This window comes from Falco cherrug, chromosome 5 (assembly GCF_023634085.1).
Source record: "Falco cherrug isolate bFalChe1 chromosome 5, bFalChe1.pri, whole genome shotgun sequence".
Classification (NCBI taxonomy): domain Eukaryota; kingdom Metazoa; phylum Chordata; class Aves; order Falconiformes; family Falconidae; genus Falco; species Falco cherrug.
This window is the reverse complement of record NC_073701.1, coordinates 34,500,638-34,525,461: the sequence shown is the minus strand read 5'-3', so window position 1 is coordinate 34,525,461 and position 24,824 is coordinate 34,500,638. Positions and strand designations below refer to the sequence as shown.

At 47.5% G+C, this 24,824-nt stretch overlaps 1 protein-coding gene across 3 annotated transcripts in view; it reads right to left on the bottom strand.

The window, feature by feature from the left end:
* The window catches only part of CYTH4 (cytohesin 4), a 35,559-nt gene that overhangs the window by 8,036 nt on the left and 2,699 nt on the right, over positions 1-24,824 (bottom strand). The window contains exons 2-15 of one of the 3 annotated variants that reach the window (XR_008732475.1): positions 21,451-21,533; positions 19,022-19,122; positions 18,699-18,765; positions 16,250-16,368; positions 15,785-15,865; positions 15,009-15,121; positions 14,296-14,444; positions 12,494-12,605; positions 11,973-12,049; positions 11,536-11,607; positions 10,537-10,691; positions 8,770-10,150; positions 8,451-8,603; positions 6,364-6,891 (exon numbers count right to left, since the gene is read on the bottom strand). Coding sequence is in view for 1 of the 3 variants with exons in the window: in XM_005446725.4 (XP_005446782.3) it covers positions 10,078-10,150; positions 10,537-10,691; positions 11,536-11,607; positions 11,973-12,049; positions 12,494-12,605; positions 14,296-14,444; positions 15,009-15,121; positions 15,785-15,865; positions 16,250-16,368; positions 18,699-18,765; positions 19,022-19,122; positions 21,451-21,533 (1,202 nt within the window). In the remaining 2 variants the exon portion in view is untranslated. Of the gene's footprint in view, positions 1-6,363; positions 6,892-7,496; positions 10,151-10,536; positions 10,692-11,535; positions 11,608-11,972; positions 12,050-12,493; positions 12,606-14,295; positions 14,445-15,008; positions 15,122-15,784; positions 15,866-16,249; positions 16,369-18,698; positions 18,766-19,021; positions 19,123-21,450; positions 21,534-24,824 lie in introns of those variants that run through there. The other 2 variants (XR_008732476.1, XM_005446725.4) reach the window with 2 other exon arrangements.

The window sequence follows — 24,824 nt, the reverse complement described above, 5'->3', positions numbered from 1 at the left end:
ATTTGACCTGTCTCTTCCCAAGCCTCCTTTCCACATACATGACCCACCTCCCCAGAAGCTCACTTTCTTCCTCTTTCTTCCTAGGGAGCAATTCTGCTCTCTCCCCTTCGCTGCTGACATATTCCCGCCTATAAATGATGTTTATCACATTCCTAAAAGGAACAGAGGAAGAAGCCAACAAGGCTATGAGACTTGGGTGGGTCTGAGGGGTAAAGCCTCCCTTCCTCCTCTACAAATAGACATTCTTTTGAAGCCTTAGGGCTGGGACATGAACTACAGGTAGAGGGAGAGGGACTGGAGCAAGAAAGAGGTATTGAAAACATGCCCGATGAGGCAAGATGCTGAGCTGGTTTGGGTATTCTGGTCGCAGCAGCATGTAAAATCCCATTATGGCTTTTCTATGGTGCGTTTAATACACTGATCCCTTCGTTGCTCCAGCTGCCCCTGCCAGGCATCTCTGAAATTCACAGCAACAGGTTTTCAATCTCTTAGCAATTCCCAGCTCACAGAGGCAGTCTGCCTGCTCTGGGAAGGGGAGAGGAAATATGCAGTAGCTCCCAAACCTGCCTAGAAGACAAAGGTTTTCTTCCTCTCCTTCCTCCTCTACAGCAAAGACCCCATGGGTTTGCTGAAGGTTACCGGAATCTTGTGGTTTCACCTACAGCTTTGGGTGTTGGCTGCTCAGGCCAACAAGCCTGGCTCTGGAAGGAGGGGAGCTGCCCGGAGCATAACAGCGTAGCTGGACAGTATCCCACAGCTGAAGGGCTGGAGGGTTTTCAGAAGCAGGTTGAGCTGTGGGCTGCAGAAGTGCAGGGATTTGTTGTGAAAATGGTAGCCTTGCTTTCTCCTGATCAGACTGAATGACACAGGGTCTTTTAACAGCATGGTGAACACTTTTTAATACTTTCTGAGTTCTTGGTTGTCCTAAGGGTACATGCTACATCTGCTTCCTTGATGAATTTGGGAAACAGGCATGAGAAGGCATCATGGAGGAGTCTGGAGCAAAGCTGGGAATCATGGAGGTGTCTGTGGGAAAGCTGGGAAGAGGCTCTGTATCTTTCCCTGTGGCAAGATGAATATCTGCCTTCCTTAAAAAAATAAAACAAAAAGGTATTTTCTGTGTGTGATTGAAAAGGACTAAGCAGAGTTGCAGGGGGTACATAGATGTTTTGCTCAGGTGCTGGGGAACACAGGAGGGCAAGCATTTAGGAGGAGATGGAGTGTAAGAGCACACCTTACAGCCTGATGAAAGGAGTGCATGGAAATTATGCAGATTCTCACCATTTTGTCCTAAGCATCATGATACTTAGTAATTTCCTGAAAGCCTCAGCACCTAGAGTCAGGGGAATCAAAAGACAATTTCAATTCTCATATCAAACACAAAAAGGAAGGAGGGAAGCAAATTTCTTTCTTTTCTCCAGAGGGACAAAATATCCTCAAAATACAACTAGGCAAGTGTCTCTTGGACATTCAAAAAAAATCTTGTGATTTTTTTGAATTCCAGTCTTATGTTTAGGGAAATTGGTGATATTTTGGTCTAGCTTGGGAAAGGTGAGATGTGGTTGAATGGTAAATGGATATAAGAAGGTGCTGTAGTGGAAAGACTGTGTATGTATATGCATGTATTCAGAGAATCATAGAATGGTTTGGATTGGGAGTGACCTTTAAAGATCATCTGGTCCACCCTCCCTGCCATGCACAGGGACATCTTTCACTAGTTCAGGTTGCTCAAAGCCCTGTCCAACCTGATCTTGAACACTTCTAGTGATGGACTCTTCACAATTTCTTTGGGCAACCTGTGCCAATGTCTGACCACCCTCATTGTAAAAAACCTTCTTCCTTATGTCCAATCTGAATCTACCCTCTTTCAGTGTAAAACTACTGCCCCTTGTCCTGTCACTGCAGGCCTTGGTAAAAAGTCTTTCTCGGTCTTTCTTATAAACCCCCTTTAAGTATTGAAAGGCTGCAATTAGGTCTCCCCAGAGCCTTCTCCAGGCTGAGCAGCCACAACTCTCTCAACCTTTCTTCATAGCAGAGGTGTTCCAGCCCTTTGACCATTTTTGTGGGCCTCCTCTGGACCCACTTGAATGGGTCCGTGTCCTTCTTGTTCTCAGGGCCACAGAGCTGGACACTGCAGGTGAGGTCTCACAAGAGCAGAGAGGCAGAATCAGCTCCCCCAGCCTGCTGGCCACTCTTCTTTTTATGCAGCCCAGGATACGATTGGCTTCCTGGGCTGCAAGGTCACATTGCCAGCTCATGTTCAACTTTTCATCCACCAGTATCACCAAGTCCTTCTCTGCAGTGTGGTTCTTAAACCATTTACCCAGTCTGTATTGTTATTTGGGTTTGCTGCAACCCAGGTACAAGACCTTGCACTTGGCCTTGCTGAAATTCATGATGCTTACATGGGGCCACTTCTCAAGCCTGTCAAGGTCCCGCTGGATGGCATCCCTTCCCACTAGCATGTCAGCTGCACCACTCAGCTTGTTGTCATCCAGCAACTTGCTGCAGGTGTACTCAATCCCACTGTCTATGACATTAATGAAGATATTAAAGAATATTGGTACCAGGATAGGGACACCACTCATTACTGGTTGTCTACCATTGGTTAACTTCTGGCTGTCTACACACACCAATGTGTTGTCTACCATTACATGAACTGCATCAGAGTAAAGGCATCGCTATAGGGACACAAAGCCATGAGAGGTAAAGCTGTGCATGTCTGGGGTTTAGGGCCAGCTGGCATTTCCAGGAACCTCTCAGTGCACTTCTTCCCCATAGCACATGGCTCTGAGCTGCTTGCTCCCCCCTCTCCCTTTCCACTGCTTCCCTGAAAGTCCCTCTAGCCTCTTTGTGTGTGAAGCACTTTCTCCTGCTGAATGCCCTCTGGCGTGGAGGCCAAGCAGCCCATTAGCTCCTGGATATTGAAATCACAGCTCCAGAGCACGGTAGCGCAGCTGGTGAGGAAAGTCAAGGGCTGCAGCATGGAAAACAGAGCTCTGCACAACAGAGCCCTTGTACACCATGATCATGATTTCAGGCTTGCCAACCCTCCCTTCTCTTCCTTCCCCTGATAGCTTGCTGTTTATTCTGGGTCTATTATTGGCTCCCCATTTTGTATTTTCCCAGTCCTGTATCTTCTCAAGGCCAAGCATAATCACATGAGAGGAAAGGGATATATGTGGTGCAAATTCAGAAGATCTTACCTCACCCTGCCACCAAAAGCCACAGGATCCTTTCTGTGCAGAAAATGAAAACATGCAAAGCTGTCTCTGTCCCTCTCCCTCCACTGAGGGCTGGTCCTGGAAGCCCTGCTGGAATTTGGGGTGTTTTTACCAGTCAAAAGGCAGCAGGCAACTGGCAAATCACTGTTATCTGTGTCTCTTCGTTCTCAGGGAGGGCTGTGTATCTTTTTCATTTAGGTAATAACAGGCTTTTGGGAGCATTGCCAGCACAAACTTAAGCTGCAGGTGAGCAGCAGGAGCTGAAGAGAGGTTTAACAACTCACTTTCCACCAATAATAGGGTGTTTTCCCAGAGCTCTGCCAAAGCAGACTGAGTCTGTCCAGGGAGCAGGAGGGCAGGAAAGGCAGCATCCCCCATCAGGAAAAAGAAAAGGGGGATTTGTTGCAGGTGAGATGACAATGGCAAGTTTGTGGAGAGGAATGAGCAAAGCACAGAGGGCAGAAGGATGGGAAAGAGAAGCCAGAGACAGATGTGAGGTGAAAGGATTAGAGCAGGAGTGAAGTAAAGGGTGTGAATGGGGGATTTTGGAAAGGAGCATGAATTTGGGCAAAGTTGAGAAGCGTCACATTTCTGATGATGACAGAGAGTCCCCAAAATACTATTTCTTGAGGAAATGAGATACTAGCTTTATGCACACTTTATGCCACGTTGGGGGAAGGGTCAATTACAAGCTTCAAGAAATTCCTGACTGTTATGTAACTTTTCAAACAGTTTCAGGAGTTTATATTCCTCTCCCTTTTATTTTCTCTCCCATCTTGCAATAGAAGATAAACGAAAGAGCACACACACACACAAAAAATCCAACAAAGAAACAAGCTCAAACTCAGCCGTGGGTTAAGCTTGTTAATGTATCAGACTATTTCAAGGTGTCTCTTCTGAACACATCAATTTTAAAACCTCAGTTTTTTCTCCCCCCAAGAAGGATTGAATACAATTTTCTGCGTGCACATTACACATGTGCCTCCCATGTGCACCAGGACAGTTATACTTTTGCCCCAGTGGAAAGTCCGTGAACCCCAAAGGAGGCTCTGGTTTACCTGTGAATGGGATTCAAATCAGATGGGGCTTCACTGTCACTCAGGAGCTTGCTGACTAGCAATAAATATTCATAGAACTGATTAGACATTAATTGCACAAATCACCACCTCTTCAGCCAACCCCAGGAACCTTGCTGTCACCCACCATAGTTAAAGAGGCAGCACAAAATGTCTTTTCTGTAGGTCCCTTAAGGTCAGCCTAGTACCTCGGAAGGAAGAGGGGACTGTTAAATGCCTCACCTTGCAATGTCCCTTAACATAGCCACCACAGCCCTTCCTCAAATTCTGTCCCAGGTGAAGGGCTGTGTTTCCACTAGTGTAGCCCCCATGGGGCAGGAGTGGACCTCACTGCAGTCTGTCATGCCTCCTTCTCCCTGCACACTGATTGCTGTCCAGCCCTACAGGGACTGCCCTTCTCTGGTCTTCTGCAATCTCCTTTCTTCCCTTACAGACCATTTTGCCAGGGCCCATCTGCAAGAAGGCAAGGAGAGGCAGTGGGCTGGGAAGCATGTGGACTCTGTGTGCACCTGTGTATGTGCAGATGTGCTTAGGTATGTGTGACATGCAGAAAGGAGCATGTAACCCCACTTATTCAGCAAGGCAGAGGAGCAAAGACATGCTGTGCTAGCAGGGTATAGGGTCCTCTTCCTGCACTTGCTGTGGCCTTGAAGGCCCAGATGTAATGGCCACCTTACACCATCTCCACTCTCTCCCTAAAGTGTTGGGCTGGTGTGTCTAGTGACAAATACTCTTCAGCCCCACAGAAAGAGGAGAGCTGTGGTGGCATGGAGTGCCCCTTGGTGGTGTGACACGGTGACTGCAGTAAAGGTTGCAGGCTGTTCAAGGGATGTTGCACCTGTGCTGGTTTTGGCTAGGATAGTGTTAATTTTATTTATTTACGCACACCGAGTCAACCCTTTTCTGCCCCTCACCCTGCTCCACCAGCCAGCAGGCTGGGGATGCACAAGAAGTTGGGAGGGAACATGAGTTGGGACAGGTGACCCCAAGTGACCAAAGGGATATTCCATACCATATGACTTCTTGCTCAGCATAAAGACCTGGGGGAAGAAGAAGGAAGGGGTGGGGGTGGGGGCGGGGGGGGGGCGTTTGGACTTACTGTGTTTGTCTTCCCAAGTAACTGTTACGCATGCTGAAGCCCTGCTTTCCTGGAGATGGCTGAACACCTGCCTGCTGATGGGAACGTGGTGAATTAATTCCTTGTTTTGCTTTGCTTGCATGCGCAGATTTTGCTTTAGCTATTAAACTGTCTTTATCTCAACCCACATGTTTTCTCACTTTTACCCTTCTGATTCTCTCCCCCATCCCACTGGGGGGGAGTGAGCAAGCAGCTGTGTGGTGCTTAGCTGCCAGTTGGGGTTAAACCATGATGATACCTCACTTGTTCCTAGCATTTGTGCTGCTCCTGCTCTGGAGCTGAGGTGAAAACCCTGTCCTTGTCACCAAAAATCCTTCTTCATCAACAACACACACAAGACCCAGAGTCCTCCACCCTCCGTGACTCTTCCCTTGTAGTCCTCTCTGTCCAGCTATACACAACCTCCTTGCAGTTAGCCCAACAACATCAGCCTTCAGGAGCAAACTGTCTGTATACAGGCTCGCATACACAAGAATGTGGTAACTTGGGACAGGCCACATTCATCTTCATTGCAGGGAGGCGGCAGGATTGGAAATGGCATGGCAAGATGAGACTGCTGCATGCCTCTGTCGCAGGCACTTAGAGCAGAGCCTCTGCAGATGTGACACACACTCCAAGAAAGCCTGGTCAGATCTCAAACCCAGTCTGCCTGGGCTTCCCCCAGCCTCCCAGCCTGGCCTTCTGTCAGGCTGGAGACAGAAATGAGCCAGAAAAGGCTCAGCAGAGGGACCATGGTGTCTTTGAGAGCCATTGTGCCCTCTGGCTTTGTGCAATGGACTTTCTGCGTGAAATGCATATTCAAAGAAAGTTTTAAGAGGGAGCAAGTACCACAGTGGCTCCCCCCACTCCTACCCCACCCCGCCACCCCCCACCCCCACCCCCACCCCCCGCAGGAAATGAGCTGCTTTTCAGCCACCAAACTTACATAAGGGATGGGAGACAGGAGGAACTGCTCCTGTTGGACCCACAAATCTGACTGCACCATTCAAACCAGCTCCAATACAGCAGGACTGTGCTTCTTTCCACGCAAATGACCAGTCTCAGAGGGTATGAAGGCTGGCTCCCATCCCTCTGTGGCCCTTGTGATAGCCTTCTAGTCTTCCAGATTTATGTATGGTACAAACTGGCAAACTTGTCAACCCCGCTTGGTGGCAATCCCTGCACTGCTGTGGAGGGCTGAGGTGTGTACCACAGAGAGAGTTAAAGGCTAGCAGTCCCACTCCAGATAACCCCGTTTAGCTAGCAGAAAAGAGCTGCTTGATTTTCCCTTTGCGCTGAAAGGTGTGTGATAACCAGCTGAACAGTTTCAGGCTTGCCAGGAATGGACAGTATATCAGATGGGTGCTCCCACCCTGCCACCGAACACCACTCCCAGCCAACTTGCTTGCAGAGTCTTGCCTTCCTACAGGCTTCCATTTGTTCATGAGCTCCTATCACCAAGGGCATTCACCCCCTGGAAAAAGACAAGTTCAATTCATACCACCTGATCGGCTTTGAATCCATAATTCAGCCCAGTCTGTCTCCATTCATACACTGTGTTTCCCCTCCACCTCCCAGAGATTTTCTCTACCTTTTGCTAGATATCTAAGCTGTACTAAATGAGGCTGCTGGCTCTCCTCACAGCTGCTCCATCTCTGTCACTGCAAACAATTTCTAGAATGCCTTTTTAAAATGTATTAGCCTTCCAAAAAGGAGCTGATAAACAGGGGACAGAAGGAAGGGAAGAAGCGTGGAGGAGGCAGGATGCAGTGATGTGGTCTGTTCCACACATCTGTGGTATTCTCCTCCCAGCCCTTTTATGAAAATAGACAGACATTTATTATGAAAACGAATTACTGGGTGTGTGCAGGAGTCCTTAGGCAGGCAGGGAATAAGTGTCAGTCTTCTACATGTATGTCTGTGTGAGCCACATACACTGCCTATGATGAGAAAGAGGGACACATCTACCAGATAGATAGCAATCCGTCAGATTTATTACCTGAAGGGTTGTCTGTGTGTATGCATTCAGGTGTGTATGCATTCATGTGTGTGGTGCTGCAGTTGCCCTCAGCAAAGGCAATGTGTGACGGTGGCCAGAAACACATTCCCTGGTGGTGCCATTCTAGTTGCAGAAGTTGTTCCCATCATAAATTTGCAAGGGCTCCAAGCACAGCTATTAAAGCACATGAATATGGCTGGACGGTCAAGTTTTATAGACCTGTCCTGAGACACCCTGGCCAATGCCAAACACATTGGTATTCAGCAGGCATGAGGTCAAGGCTACTGCTTGGAGAGCGCACATGTTGCATTGCTGGTGGGGAACATCAGGTACCATTATGTTTGTGGCATTGAGGATATCGGGGCATGGTATAGCAAGGAGTTTGGAAGTGAATTTTCTGTACTGGAGTCAGGGAAAGGGTCCATCTCCTCCTGACTCTTGTAGTTAGTTTGATGGATGGAAATTACAAAATTGCCTGTCTCTGTGCATTGTTTTGCCTCTCAGAAGTTGTCCTTCCTACCATGTCCCTGCTAGGAATAGATCTACTCTGCAGTGCATGGGTATCTGAGGGAAAGAGGGAGGGGAAAGGACATAGGCAGCCTGAAAAGAATTGCAAGGATTTGGGATGAGCAAGGACTGAGAAGAGTTGGACAAACCCTGCTGTCATAGGAATGATCCAGGTAAACTCAAGGGAGGGCTTAGCCTGGATTTTCTCACCCAAGATCAGACTGTGTGTAGAAGAGAGACTCCAGGCTACATTTTGTTAGCTTGTGTCACACAGAGCATGAGCCTGAGAGGCACTAGAACAGATATTTCTCACCCAAATCCTAGGCTCTTTCTGGGACGCCTTTCACCAACCAAGTGCATATTTATATTTCTCTTACATATATTGGAGATACTGACAAGACAAGGGACCATATTCTGACTTCTCCTCCTGCCTCTGGACACAACCCTGCCTCCTTGCATTGAACCCAAAGCAAGAGTGAATGTGTGTGTGAGCATATGTACTCTACAGCAGCAGGCAGCAAACTCACCCTGTATCACACCAGCAACAAAAAGATTCAACACAGGAGACATTTGCAGACACAAGCAGAAGAAAACCTTCATGTTTCTTCTCCAGGGTAAGCACGTGCTTCAACTCTGAGATACACTCCCTGCCTCTTGAAATTAATTCAGCATTCCTGTGGCTTGGGCAAAAATAACTAGAATGAATAATTAGGCTGTGCTGGCCCTGCTGCAGATTGCCGGGTAGATACAGCCCTCTGCAGGAAGGAAAAATGCAAGAGACTGAGGCAGCACCAGTGCTTACTAGAAGAGATCCAAAAGGTGACAGAGGAAATAGCAATAGCTTACCACGTCCTTTAACCCTGCAGGTGTAATTGCCTCTGGAGCCCCCGGCATTGGCCTCCGTGCTGTTCCCAGTTTGCAGGGCTGCAGCTCCCTGCACCTTTACTCCTCTGTCCCGCACTGCCCAGCTTGTGCCAGCACTCAGCCCGCCTGCATTTTGGGTGCAGTGCAGAGCTGCGGTGGTGCCCAGGCTGCTTGGCTAGGCACAGGAACATGACACTTACCTCACTTCCTCTGCTTTTATCACTAAAACCATCATGTTACGCTGAGTTTTGGTTTATTTCAGGCACTTTTATTTCTTTCTTTACACAAGAGACAAAAAAACCCCCAGACTCCAGATGACCAGTCTGAAGGTGGGAATGTCTCTGTGTGTGTGTGTGTATGCACTTGCACTTGTGTGTGTGGTGTGTATGCACCTCCAGTTTTTCATGTCTTCTGGCTGCAGGCTTTTCAGATACACAGCCCAGGCCTCTGGGGCAGCACAAGGAAGCAACCTCTGTTGGGGAGCCATCAGCCAGGAGGAGAGCTAGTGTTTGGATTACTTCCCTAGGGAGACCTGTGGTGGTCCCTGGGTCTCAAAACAGAGAGACAAAAGACTCAGAGCTACTTCCCTGGTCCCACAGCCTCTCTACACTCATTTACCCCTTATCTCTCTATCCAACATCTTTAATGTTTTAAAACCTATGACTCAGTTACAGAGCAGGGACCTCCCAGGATTACAGCCCTCTCAGCTATAGGAAGAGGTAGGGAAGGCTCTCTTCCAGACAGGGGGCTTCTTATCTTCCCTTGGCCTCTGGTTTCACAGTGAGATCTTAGTATCAGTGGCCCCGTCTCCACAACCACTACACATCTCTGTTCATGGAAGAGAAACCATTGGTGCTTTTTCTGCTCTGCAACTGACTGAACCATGCTCTGAGAGCATCTACAGGGTTCCTCACAGCAAAATACCCAGGCCTGGTTTGATGGCAGGAGAGGCATTCTGGAGACATTCTTGTCTCCTCTCACATCCTGTCTTACATGCCTGGGGCTATATGGGAAAATCCAAAGGCCAGTTGCTGTTGAGCCTTTAAGTTTGGACATAAGAAACGCCATGCCCATGGTTCTGACAGTTCTCAGTGGATTGCACACTGTGCCTCTGCCTTCAGTTTGGAAAGGGAAGAAGCAAATCTGGCAAGTTGTCCTGTCAGTCATCTTCCTGCCAAGTGGGAGGCAGAGGGAACCAATGCTCCCAAATTTCTTCACTGGAAGAGCCCAGTGTGGGAGGGAAGCTGTCCAACAACTACATCTTCCTGCTGCCAGTGCCCAGGTCAGGGCTCAGTTTTTGCTGGCAATCTTTTTCTTACGGGCAGAGACCAGATCATAGAAAGGATCCTGTGTGATACTGGTCCTGGAAATAAGAGGAAATGGGAACAAAAGTAAGAGATTTAATGCTGGAGAACAGCAAAGGCAACTTAACTGAGGAAATGGGAACAAAAGTAAGAGATTTAATGCTGGAGAACAGCAAAGGCAACTTAACTGAACTTGCACAGAGATACCTCTCACCAAAATATAGGACTGGAGATCTGCATACCCACAGCAGAGAATTTAGCTGTGGCTAGAGATTCTCCAGAAAAGACCCTGAAACTCTGAAATCAAGAGGTACTACAGTTGGTAGACTGCAAACATTTTCTTCCACCCCCTTTTTCAAGCTGTGGTGGCTGAATAAACTGCACAACAATTTGTCCCTGGGACTGATCAAAGGCAAGCTCAGGCCTCCAGTTCTGGTTTTCTCACCTTATTGCCTCAATCCATTCATCACGTTCTGCTGGTGTGACTGCTGAGATCTTATAGGACTGATGCTTGCCTTCAACCACTTTCCCATCCGCATCTGTTTTGCAGGCTTTGATCTTCTGCCCTTTGCAGTTAGGATTGAAGAGCTCAAAGCAGTTCTGTGAGAAAGGGAATGAAATGGAGCAGTAGGGGAGGGCAGGTGGACCAAGGAGACTATGCTGCCTTCAACTATGGTTGACAGGCTCAGAGACCTTCCAAAGGGGAGGAGAGCGTTCTGTCTCTGAAGTGCAGAAGAGCCTTTCCTTCCCCACCCCAAGAACCCCCCTATAAGTTAGATCTCCAGGCCACCCCTCTTAGGTAAATACACCCCTCCTGTGGAGGGCTGGACACTAAAACAGGCTTTATAGATAGACCATCAACAGTTATCAGAAAACACTTTTTGGGATCTGTCACTCTGCTCCATAATGAAAATTTCTCCCCCTTTTAAGTAGATGCGTCCTCTCTTCTGCCTGCCAGCACACAGACAGAAGGCACTTTTCCCAGAGCCATACATGACACATAAAAGAGTGGGTATGAACAAAAGATGCACAGACAAAGAGTGTCACTTCCTGGGATAGTTTCCTAGCACCACAGCACTGTCTGGTCTGTATGTTCTGTAACTCATTATGGAGAATCCCGGGGAGAGAAACTGAACCCACATCTCCTGGTGCAAAATGAGGAGGGAGTCAGCTGTGTGCCCCCCTAAACACACACACACACACACACACACACATGAAAACATACAATACAGCCAGCCAAAGGACAGCTCTCTGTTCACACCAGATCTTCCCTGGTAAAATACAATCATGTTTAGAGACTGTCATGTTTAGATGGGGGCACAAGGCAATTTGGAATGGCAGCTGCCCTCTGAAAAGCATGGCAAAAGTAGGAGATGGGCACCCTTTCTTCCCTCTGACCATCTGAGAACCTGCACTGACAGAGTATCAAGCAATGGATGCTTACTGGCTTTTTAGGATCATCCACCTTCCGGACTGATAGATTCTCCAGGGGGATAATGCCCAGAGGCTCTTTGTCCTGAAGGCAAGGAAACATGAATTAACACCCAACATACTCCCCACAGCTACACTATTTAGAGCCTCTCTGATTTCCCAGACATGTACCTTAGTGGGGGTGACAAGTGCAGTGTGTGCCTGGGGAACCCCCCTCCATTTACACAATAAGAAGCTTAGTTTACAGGAGATCACAGCAACAGCTGCAGTGTCCAGCCTCTCTCCTCCTCAAGACCAGAGGTAAGGAAACAGCATAGCAGAGAAGAGAGGTCTGGCTGGCAGCACAGGGTAGAAGGGAAGAGTTGTCCCCCACCCTCTGCTTCTTCCTGGCCCCTCAGAGGCTCATAACCACCCACCACACAATTTCCCCACTGGGAGTTAAGCCTTTACCGTGGTATACTCAAAGTAGTACAGGCAATTATCAGTCAGAATGAACCAACGGCGTTTCCAGGTTTTCACACGTCCTCCTAAAGGCAGTAAGTCAAAGGCCCTTAGTCACACATCTTGCCGTCCTCCCCACCGCACCCCTCCAAGCTCCAGTCCTGCACACACAGCCATACCCTCCCAGCTCTCCCTGTAGATCAGCCCCAGGGAGGCAACCGTGGTGCTCACTGCTGATGTGATGCCATAGGGTGGACACGCAGACACAGGGAGCCAGTTTTGCTCTGATGGGGCTGGGAATGGGGAGGGTGAGGGCTATCTTTCCGCGACCCGTTTCGAGCAGACAGAGCCTGCCAGGAGCTGGGAGGAGAGGGCAGGCAGCTGCTTTCAACAGCAGGTGTCAGCCTCACCCCACCGCAGCAGAGGGGAGGGAAGGACCGCAGAGATGCTGGTGCGCTCCCGAGGGAGATGTGTGGTGGGAGGCAGGCAGGTGGGGAATTCGGAGGAGCTAGAGGAATCCTCACCCTTACCTAGTTTCAGGAGCCAGCCCTCACGGCTAGGGTTGAAGAAAGTATGTGTGAGGTCATTCCCGTCATCCTCTGGAATGGAGAATGGCTCATTCTTTATGCTCTCAAACAGATTCTGCCCCAGAACGTTGGAAGCGGAAAGAGAGAGGGAAAGAGAAAGAAAGATTTCTGACAAAGCTAGTACACAACTTTCCTAAGTCCATCTGGTTCATCACTCTGTCCCCACAGGGGAGGGCAGGTGAATGGGGAGGGGAGCACTGGGGCTACGACAGTCCTCAGTCTACATCTCACAGCATCTCAAGGGGGCTCACCAGCTCTTTTCTGCATCCTGTGTCAAAAAAAAAGGCACCCAGTTTGGGAAGTCACAGGCACAAAAGTGTGCATCCTTACCAAGAGAGGTCTCAGTGACTAAACCCAGCGTGTCACACAAGTGCCACTGTGGGTAGTACTGTGGCACTGGGGGACACACGACACAACATGACAGAGACTGCAGCCCCATTTAGGCTCTGGACTGGTGGTGCCAAACACTGTTGAGAACTTGTATGTAGAGACCAACACACACACTTACATGTCCACAAGGAGGCACATTTCATAGAACAAAGGCTTTTGCACTGAGGCACACAAAGGGTGGCTGACATTCATAACAGCAGAGTGACAGGGAGGCAGGTTACTAGCTTTCAAGGGATACAAAAATGTTGCTCACATCATTGGACTTGCCATCATTTATTACACAAATTCCAAGCCAAGAAAAAAACCAAACCTACAGGCTCCTGAAAGTTCCCTCAAATTGCGGGAAAGAAATGACACACTGGAGAAAAATCTAAAGCCTTTACCCTGAGGGGATGCTGCTCAGCAAACCCAAGTGTGGGATGTAGGCAGCCTCTTCGACACAAGACACAAGCTGTTTTCCCCAGGTTGGTTGGGTAAAATTAAACACATGTAGGCAGGCTGCCCACCTCTACCTGGCTTCATAGGGCAGGTCTGATGCCTGCTGAGCCTTTGGGAAAACGATAGCTTCAGCTTTGTTGATGGATGCATCCCCTGACTCTGTCTCCCCTGCTCTGAATCTTCATACTCTGGGATCAGAGACACATGAACCTGCTGAGAGCTTCACGGATGCTGGAAGAGATCCTGACACTCGTTTGGTGCTTGTTAGTTCTACTCACTCAAAGGCATATCTTGGTGTAAGAGAGGTCAGGCACTGGTGTCCTGACTGATGTGAATGAACACTGGGGTCAGCTGAGACATTTAGGTATGAACAACGGAAAGGAATTCATAATCTGGGCCAGGGTGACATTGCCTGACACACAGAGAGACACACAAGAAACAAGACAGTCCTCCTGAGGGCTAGGACTTTCAAAGCTGGCCAAAAGAGTCAGGCACCCAACAACCTCCCACAGATGTGGGTGCCCCGTTCACACAACCTATGTGACACACAGACACCCACAGCTCATGTCTTCCTCTCTCACACAGTTATAATACCTGTCCCTGTCTCACACGGACACACTTAAAAGCACAAACTTTCTTAAACCAATACTACTATTCCCTAAAAGCCTCCAGCCCCGTCTCTCTTGGTCCATGTCCTCACCAACAAGCACATATGCAGCACCTCTCCAAAGCAGTTTCCACATTTTCCAGCTTTGCTTTTCTACATACTGCCCTCTTTCCTCGTGTAGCCCTTCCCCTTGTATGGCAGAAGGTCAACAGACCTGTATTACACTGAGACCTGTGGACCTTTGCTTCTTGGTGGACCCCAAGCCAGAGAGAAAAAGAGGGACTGATGAGAAAATGGCAGGTCTTCTTACCTTTAAGAGCTCTTCTGGCAGGTCCCCCCCATTGTCAATGCCTCTGTTGATGGATACAAATGTTTCAAAGGGGGGTTTGTCTTTCACATTGGGGTTGTGCAGACTGGTGTTGAGCATGATGATAGAGAAGGAGAGTATATAACAGGTATCTGGCAATGAGAAAGAAAACCAGGGTAAGTGACGTGTTAGAGGGCAGATCAATCCATATCCTTACAGGTGGCTTGGTTTCCAGGCAGCAGAGAACAGTGTCATCCTCTCAGCTGTAGGAGGGAAAGGGAGATATTCTCTCTGCTAGGAGAAAGAGGGACAAGGGTTGATCTCCTGTGATGGAGGTGATGCCATCCTCTCAGGGTAATGGGGCAAGTTAGGTAGACCTGGTCTGATAATGGCTCTGCCAGCAGGAAAGTTTCTATGACCTATGTCTGCCAGTGCCATCCTTGCTGCAATGAGGTATAGGGGCTGGCAGCACTTCTCAAGTCCATTGCCTGTGGGGATGGACTGCAGCATAGTAGCAAAAGGAGAGCTGAAGACCCTCAGACTATTCAAAAGCTTCACAAAAGCTTCACAGGAGCTCGGCTGCCTCCTTCAGCTTAAGGGGAAACATCTGCACTTCCAAGTGATGTCCTCTGTGCTTTGTGAATGGAAAAGGAAGGCTCCTCTCCCTAGCAAACAGCAGTGCTCAGCTTGAAAGCCTGTCTTCTCCCTGTAACTACCTGTGGACTGGAACACTCCTGGATTACACTTGCAGTACCAGCTGGCAAAGGCCTCCATCATCCGGTCAATCTTCTGCGCTTCTCCAGGCAGGCGGAAGCTCCATAGGAACTGCCTATCAGGACCAGCATGCCAGAGAGTTAGTCAGATTGAGTGCAAGGGACATTTATCCTTTCCCTCAAACCATGGGACACCATGAAAATAAAAGTCATCCCATCACACTGGAGAGACAACTCAGCGCATGAAGCAGGAGCTCTGCTCCTCTCTCAAAAAATTGCCTGGGTTCATAAACCTCAAACACCCTAAACCCAGAAAGCATAACTGAGCGACATGGAAACCATGGCTCCTCTTCCCTAATGAGTGCCCTGAAAAGCAGCAGAGACCTCAAGAGAAAGAGCCCTGCCAGAAGGCTGGACTATAAGAAAACAGAGTGCCCTAAGACTAAGACTCACTTTGTCTCTGACATAACAGGCACTGTGGACAGACATGTTTTTTGGTGCAAAAATAACTTGCCCCACTCCCCAGTCATTGAAGCCCACTTTGCTTTTCCCGTCTTTTCTCTCTGCATGTGGCCAGTCCAGTCAAGGGACCACGGAAGAGTTCCCCCAGGAAGAGATGTTAACATCTCACAGAGCAACAGTCTTGGAGCCAACACATGCAGCAGGGCCTTGGGAAGCCCCATCTCAGCCCAGCAGGGCTACACAACCTTCCTGGGTGGTAAGACCCAAAGACTGAGCCGGCTTCTGCTCCATCACCTGTGTCCTGCATGCTTACTCACCTCAGCGCCTGCACCAGGTTGAGGTTGGCAAACTGGTGACACGCCACAAAAGCTTGGAGGATCTGAATGTTTGTGGGGTCCCTGGGAGAGGGTAGAAGGAAAAAAAGTCAGAAAAGAACCTTTACCCTACTCAGTTTGGATGCCCTTTCGTGTGACAACATGCAACCTGAGTCCATCCCAGCCTCCACTTCCTATGTGACCAAGAAGAAGCCAAGATGTACATTCTAGTCTGGGAATACTGACTCCATTACGGGCAGGAGGAAAAGTAGCCCATACAGCCAGCCTTAGCCACTCCAAAGGCCCCCCGCCCCAGGTGTACTGACCACCTAGCCCACTGCAGTTTGAGGTATCTTCAGTCTTGGCACCTGACTGAAGTCTGCCAGGGATCATCTAAAATGGTAGTTGAGAGGGCCCAGGCAGGACAGGGCCTCCAAAGGGCCTCCTCATCCAGGCTGAGTTGCTCACCTCCCACCCAGGTAGTCCCCAATGGCTGTCTTGTTCAGGCCTTCACCATTGTGGAGGAATTTGGCAATCTCCTGCAGGTTTGAGGACAATACCTTGTGCTCAATCAGGTACTGGATCCCCTGGGGGAGGAGAAGTGAGACAGTGAAGTAAGACAGCTCTGTGGGCTGATGAGAAAGTAGGACTCAAACACCCTGGTATCAGCCTTCCTTGGCTTTGATGATGTTGCCTTCTCTGTTACTCCCCAGATCTTTTATGGAAGAACCCAGCCATGTTCCCACCTGTATTCCTCTTCATTCACCATGGTGGGTCAGTCCCACTTCCATTTTAGCCCTAGATTTGGATAAATGTTTCACTGGGATGGAAAAATCAACCAAACAAAAAAAGGCAATGTAGGCTAAAAGTCCAAAAAGGCAAAGTCAAAATAGGTCATGTTAACATTTTCAGTCAAAATATCTTACTGTTCTCCTAAATGTCATTTTTTTTCTGAATTAACTTGACTTAAAAAAAATAAATGTTTGTTTAAAAGGAGACATAGTAAAAAAAATGTACTTGGACAGAAATATGGCCTTGAGATAAAATTACTTTTTCCTAAGTTTTCTTCTATGCCACAGAACAGAGAAGTCTGCAATCTCCTCAGATCCATCCTGCTCTGCCAGTAAGGATGGAATACATTTTGTAAGAAATATAAAGGGTCTGAGTTGGGCTGCACAAAGAGTCAACATCCTATTTTAGAGGGAATTCCATGATTTTCAAAGTCACAGAAAGTTAAGGGTTTTTTAAGATTCTTAATAATATCTAAAACCACTGCAAGTTTCCAGACCACATTGCAAGTCTCCTCACAAAATACAATAAAGAAATGAAAATTGGTTTAGATCCATCAAAATGTTCTACTTCAGCAGAACCAATTCACTTTGCCTTGTAATATATAAGAAACTATTTCTAAAATGCCCCAAAGAAAAAGCAGTTTCAAAAGAAGAAATTGAAATGTTTGTGAGATTTTTCCCCACTATTTTCTTTTCTTTATCCCCAGATGGAATTGGAAGATCAATTTAATTTTGCAAAGCATTGCAGTGATGATGTAGCTCCATTTTCCAGAAGAAAACGTTTCTCCCTAAAGGTTTCATTCAGCCAGATTCCTAATGCTTACCTCCTCTAGCCTCAGGAACTTGCCCTGAGATCTTGGAGGTAGGAACTCATTTAAAGTATCAGCATTGCATGGATGAAGTGCAACCTTAGCAATGAGGTGCGAAGAAAGTTCCTTGCATTGCAACACCACTCAGCCTATGGCATGTAGCAAAAGGGAAGCAATAAACAGAGATCTGCATAATATATGCACGTAGTATAACATTTCAACCAGGTTGATCAGCATTGAACTACTAAAGCTAAACTGGTTTGGAGTCAGAACGAGCTCAGGTATTTCCACAGAACATATATATTATATATGTAGATATACATAATATGTATATCCACACAGCATGGCACAGTGCCACAGACAGAAAAGCCTCTGGGGTCTCAAAAAAAAGGTCAGACAAAACCACAAAATGAAGCCTGCTCTCACGCAGGCTGTAAGTACTGATATTACTGTTCTGAGACAGCTTCCACTGGCAGAGGGATGTCCAGGGGACTGGCAAGCACTCCAGCTGTGGTGTGGGCACTGGGGAAGGCATCCTGAGGGTCTCAGGAGGGCAGAGGAGGAGACATGAGATGTTGTCACTCAGACCAGCAGCCACCCACGATACTAGCTGTGGTGGGTAGCTGGCAAGCAATCATTGAAGCTTGTGGTTTTCCTTACAGAGCTCAAAAAATGGTGCACCAGTGAGGAGGAAGCAAGACAAAGCTGTCTTTCTCACATCTTCTCTGCTTAATCATAATGATTTTAGAGCTTTCTGCAGAGGGCTGAAAGCTATGGAGTTTGGAGCACACTGGTCAGAGCCCCAGAAAGTAGAAAACTTGGATTCACACCACAGTCCAACCAATACTATCAAAACAAAAACTACTTCCAAAAGTACAGAAGCACTTTGTCTTCTGTTCTGAATTAGCTAAGCAATTTGACATTCAAAACTTCTCACCTTCTTACTTCATCCTCCTCCTTTACACTATGGCCAATTCTTAGCCTCTCACAGGCAAGAAGATCTGGGCTGGAGGAGATTTGGCTCTTCTGACACATTGGCAGTGTTAAACTGTTCTCCCTTTATTTCCCTTAGTTTTGGGTTGTACCTGATGGGGTGGCCTATAGGCACGTGATGGGGAGATGCAACACAGCTTGATCATATCAGGGGACCTTATTCAGGGACAGGGTGGAGGGTGCTACTAATTGGAGCCTTAGTGAGGTAGAAAACTAGCCCCACAGTACCATGCCATATGTAGTCCCTTTGACATTGGTGACTGCAAGTGGACCAGTAGCCAACAGGAGATCTTTCTCCTCGTAAGTGGAATGAGCAAATCCTACCTTCGCAGGGTCCACGTTGAATTTCTTCCGGCCCAGGGACAGAAGTTTATCCTTCTGTGATAGTTTGCTGCAAACACAAAGAAGGAGGAAAGTCAAGCTTAGAAAAAAGGTCCATGTTTCAATTCACTCACAAGGTAACTTACATGTCTCAAGAACAGTTGTCTGACTATTCAGGAATAAAGAGAAATCTTAGAGGAGGGAAGGGTATTCCTGTTCTCATTTCCCTGTCCTTGGTGTGATGCAAATTCCATAGATGTTTTTGTTTTCTCAACATCAAGAGAGAGACTTTGTAAACAAATGAATACTCATCTTGTCCCACTTGCCTGGTCTGCTCCCCAGGATTACTGTCTGCCTCTTGCCTCTCCTTTGCATTTTGGAAGCACTCAATCTCCGCAAACACTTCAGCAATCTCTTCTTTCAGCTTCTGCAAAAGAAATATGAGGATGAAGGGGATGGAGTGGAAAACAGCAGACGCATACAGAGCAAGTCTTAGTTCTTCCCTCAGTCATAGGAAAAGGACAGGTCAGATGGTCACAACTAGCCAAGGATGTCTATGAAATGGACACTGCTCTAGGGTCACCCTGACGGATTCCAGATGAAAACAATGGGACAGTGGGGCAGAAAGATGTTCCTATATCTGTTGTCAATCAAGACTGGAAAACTAAGCTTAGCCAGCATGGAGAATATCAGAGAACTCAGAATGGTGTTGATTTCAGTTCCTCAAACAATGTCAGATGTGAGGCTCCTTCCATTGTGCCCATTTCCTTCTAGCTTTTACTTTGCATAGCCTTGGTACACGTCCACGAAAGAGGAAGTGGAACCAGTAACTGTGAGGTCAATATGAACCTGAAGTGGCCACATTGTGAAACACGGAGGTTTTAACGTAGCTATCATTGAAATACCATTAAGCAGATGCCTGTCTTTAAGTGGAGAAAGAAAGGAGGAGGAGCAAAAGAAGAGTAATCACTGTCAAATTTTAAATCATCAATTGTAGAATTCAGTTCCCTTTAGGTCCATGACAGACCTTGGCCTTCTTGGCTGGATATTCTGTGTTGCCAAGGAAATGAAGATGTCTATATCTCCTTGCTTCCATCCTGTAGTTATGGCCCTCCTCAGAGCCACAGTGCATCACAGCTCTCTTGCAGGAATCACCCAAATTCTTCCTCATGCAAACCAGAATAAGCAGGGGAGGAAGCATTATTTTATGACAGATCTTGCCTCAACAAGGAGTAAGGATGTGGCCAAAGTATGCACCCAGATAGAGAAACTGAAGCTCTCCAGTATCCCATAATTTAAAAGGGCTTCTGGATTTCTGCTCTGGCCTTCATTCTGTTGTGCCTCATCAGTCTCCAGAGCTGGGAGTGTTCCTTACTAAGCTTTAGTTATTGTGCAAATGTAACAAAGCTGTGACCTTAGCTCCTGAATTTCAAATTATTATCAATTTTGTTATTTTATTCGCTGCTGTCTTTTGGCAGTGCAACTGGGAAGTCTTGACCCAAGCTCTCCCCTCCTCCCTACTCTCCCACCAGACATCCCCCCAACTCATTGTGTTAAAGGGTTTGCTAGATGCTCTCTGTAGAAATCCACCTGGGAAAATGTCTCTAGTTCCAAACACTCTCACCTAAGCTCATCTTGCTCCATTGGACAATGCATACCCCATTGGTTAATGGCTTTGGGATTTAGAGTAGGGGTCTGTGCAGTCTAGTAGCTTTTCTCTGTCCACAGTGGATAAAAAACATGGTATTCCTATTCAAATATCCTGCCTCCTACAGTGCACGTTGCCTATGCTGAAAACTGAAGAGATAAGAACCACACAGGCAAACCACACGCACATACATTCACAACCTGTTTTGCAAGAAGGGACAAGACACTACTCTGATTTGCAGCAGAGATGGTGACTCTGGAAGCCTAAGAAGTAATAGGTAGTTTTACTTAATCCTTTACTCTACACAAGGAGATATTGCACCTATTCCCCAGGCATCTGGATATCTTTATGTTGTGGGAAAAACAGTGCAAATCCAATGATTCAGTGCAATAAGCTCTCTCAAGTAGGAGACCCCATTCCATGGTGGTGGAGGCAGAACAGAATAGAAAGTGTACAGCACTATGCATGACCACAACATGATATTACTGACTGATTTTGAATCTGTCACTTTCAGACATTTTTGGAGTCTCTGGAGAAATGTTTGGGTCTCCTAAAAGAAAAGGAAAAACAAATTCAACCACAGAAACTTGTGTGGATGGTCCTGCCATCACACACCTCTGAAAGAGACAGGATCCATCATGGAGGACTTGTTAGAGGTCCACAAACCAAACAAAAGTTCAATGAACACAGCGAGATGCAGCAGGTAACTAGGACTGATATGTTATTAGCAGGTAATCAGTAATTAAAAATCATCATAAATGCTGAACCAGATCCCTGCCAGTATGACTTAGTAAAGTCATACTTATTTCCTTAATCCTAAATATGCAATCCCAGCTCATCATTGCTAATGAGCTGACCAACCTTTCTCAAATATCCCATTAGGGTAGTTGATGACTCCTGCAGCAGAGGGTACCACAGGTTGGATGTACCCTGGTAGCAAATACGCCAAGGCCACCTGAAGTTCAGAATTCAAGCTGGATCATGCCAGAGCAAATGTCTCCTGTGCAGGAGCACTTCTGCATGACCTGGACTATTACATGAAAACACTTTTTGATGAAGACAGTTTTGAGAAAGCTAGGGAGACAAGAGGAAGAGGATGGTCCTTACCTTAATGTCCTCCAAAAGCTCCTGTCTGTGCTGCCTGATTGTCTCTATTTCAGCCTCTTCAGCCTCACTCAAGTCAGTTGACCCTGAAAGAACAGAGTTGCCCATGAGAATATTACTGGGGCCAACATATCACAGGAAAAGCTGCCTTAGCCTCTCAGCCCCTATCCTCTCATAGGGTCATGCTACAGCAACTCTGATTTCTGTGTTTCAGCATCTATGTTACCTGCTGTTGCAGCCACTGCACCTCAGCTTTGCCCTGCAAATGTTTCTCAGTCCACAGCAAGCAGCACAGACCCATATAACCCTCCTAGCAGCCAGCCACTGCACTGGTAGCTCTCTGATCTAAGTCTGCAGCAACCCACCCCACCTACTCAATGGTTTTGCTCACTGTAAGCACAATGAAGAGGTCTTACCTCTTTGGCGGTTTTTATGTCTGTCATCTTTATATATGGAAAAGTGGTGATCTAATACTTCATCTACATCCAAACCTCCCATGAAGAGCCACTGGCTTCATGGACTGATCCACCACAGCTAGAGTCAGAAATGGCTTAAGAGACAGAATCAAGGTTTTTCAGGTCCGAGGGCAGGATCCAGGGGGATGAAAGCCTTGCTGAAGAAGAAGCATCTGTGGGTGGCATTGTTCTGTGGACTACAGACAATACAGAAACACAAGCAGGCTTCCTTGTAATGTACAGGAAGTTAAACAGATACCAGCAGAGCCAAAGCGACCACAAAATGATTCATAAAGGACTTAGAAGAATTGGGGTGACAGCACTGCTGCTAAATATAATCCAGGTGAAGCACAACCTCTTCAGCAAGGAGAAAGAGAAGGCTTCAGGCCTAGAGAGGCAAAACAGATGGTGAGCCCCAGGACAAAAATGGGACTCACACAAGGCTGAGAGCACTGGAGCTCCTATAAGGTCACTGCAGAACTTGCAGACAGGGACCTTGCTGCATCTAAACACTGCAAGACAAAGCTTCTCCAGGAAGCCAGGTCAGGTAACTGGATGCCCTGCTCCTTTGTTTCATAAGCCAAAATCCCCTGGGCCTTCTGTCTTCCTGGAAAAAGGGGAAGTGGCACCAGCTGCCTTGGAAATTCTCTTAGTGTGGATCTCACATGCAAAACAACTGCTATAAATATGACTGGGGATAAAAGGGGAAGGAACCAGCCAAGACAGACAGAAGGAAAAGGGGACAACGGGGACAAGGGCATTCATCTCATACTTCTTTCTTGTCACGGCCATAACAGCTCAGAGAAACCTTCCTTCCCTGATCCTAATCTTTCCCTCATCTTCCTGGCTGGTTGTGTTTCCATGTGCTAAGTCTGTCCTATTAATTTTCTGAGGCTGCAGCCTCTCTCCCATCACTTCTCCCCCTCTTTTCAAGCATTGCATTCCCTGAGGAGAGGCTGCTGAGCCTCTGGGAGGAAAGCACTGGGCAAGGAACCAGCACGAAGCCAGGACTGGGAAGGACCCGCATCCCCTCCACACTCTGCAAGCAGCCCTCACTAAGAGCTGAAAGAAGCTGGCTGCTGGAGCTGGTTGAGAGGAAAACCTGTGGCATCCAGCAGCTTGCAGCAGTCAAATCTGTATGAGGGGAAAACAAACAAACAAGTAAGCAAGCAAGAAAACAAACAAAAAGAAACAACAACAACAACAAAAAAACCCATGCAGTGGCTTTGCTGCTTGTTAGGTGGGTGGCTGACTTCCCCTTGAATGTCAGCTCTGTGCCTGTGAGTGGTGCCTGTGTCTTTCAGTTTACTTTATGTCTCCCACCATTCTGATGTCTGCAGGAGATGAGGCCAGCCTCTCAGCCTCCCCAGCTTTATCTCTTTCACCTCTACAGGGGCTGGTAATTGTGGAATCACTGGGGTGATTCCTGCACAAATTACTACTAAGACCCTTTGTCCTCTCTTTCTACAAAAGCTCTGTAGGACATACATGATGAACCTCCTCTTCCCCCACCCCCCAGCAAAGTCTGTAGTGTGGCTGATTGCTTTGCTTCAGTTGTTTTGTGTCTGCTGAAGCAGTCTAAAGCATCTCAAAGAGACATGAAGCTCCCAGAGGACACCATCCCACCCACACGACCCCAACCAAGACTGTAAATAACTTAGTCTCCCTTCCTTCTGAACATCTGAAAACCCCAGCTCCCAAGTGATTTACCTGTCCAGTTTGTCAGAACAAGAAAAGTGTGGGAAGGACTGCGTGTGTGGGGAGGACTGCATGTGTGGGGAGGACTGCGTGTGTGGGGAGGGCAGGGGAGAAAAAGCATATGAATCATGGAGAAGGGGAGGGAATCAAGGGATAAAAGAACAGGTAAGAGTGACATAGTAAGGAGAAAAATTAAGGGATCAAACTTTTAGAGCAATTTAGACTGAGCTGCAGGGAGGGTCCTTGGAAGGTCTCCTAAGTTTTCCTAAACAGCTTAAGTCCCTGATTGCCTTGGCAAATAATTCCAAGGGCAGTGCCTGCACATTACTCCACTTCCCAAACAGAAGGCCTAATGGTCTGCTAAAGGCTGTTTTGAGGCCTTTCATCAATGTTACAGCACACACTGGGGTCTACAGTTAGGGGAAGTGAACCCAAAAGTCTTGTTTGGGGAACTGTCCACAGAAAGGCAGCACAGACAGCAGAGGCAGCTGGGCAAGCAGCAGATGAGATAATTAGAGTAGGCTGCTTTGCCTTTCCTTCCCTCTCCATGTTGAGAACAAGCTGAACCAGCAGGAGAAGGACACTCCAAGTGAAGAGCCGCCTGGCTCGCTCCAGACACTTGGAATGGCAGAGGGACTTCATCCCTGCACCAGGGACTGAGGAATGGCTTCAGCTTCTTCAAAGTCCTCAGTATAATCAAGTTCCACTTCCCTCTAGGGCTAGGTCAGACACAGATGAAGCATAGCCCTAGTCAGGGTTCTCTGCATAGGGGGAAATTTCACCCCGATGAAGAACATGCCATGAAAACACCCACAGGTTTCAGGGGGATGCCTGTCAGCCAAACCAACGCTGAAGTCTTCCAGTTCAGACACAAGGCATAAAAACCTGGCTGGTGTCCTCTCCAGAGAGGACATGAAGTTCCTGCTTGATGTTTATTTTCAGAGAGAAAATGTTGAAAGGGAAGCACATCAGCATCGCATTTGTAGGGCTTACACTTGCTCTTGAAGTTCTTTTCCCACTCTCAGGGCAGACACAGATAGAAAGACCTGCCAGTTCTTCATGAATTGCCCAGGCTTGTATTTTCAGTGCTGTCACCCAAAACAGAACACAGACTTCAATTTCAGTTGTGGTGACTTATGCCCTCAGCCTCTCCACCTGGAGGCCAGGTCAAAGTTACCCAAAAGTCTGGGTGCAGTGGCCAGCAGAGTACTGTGTTTGCTTTTC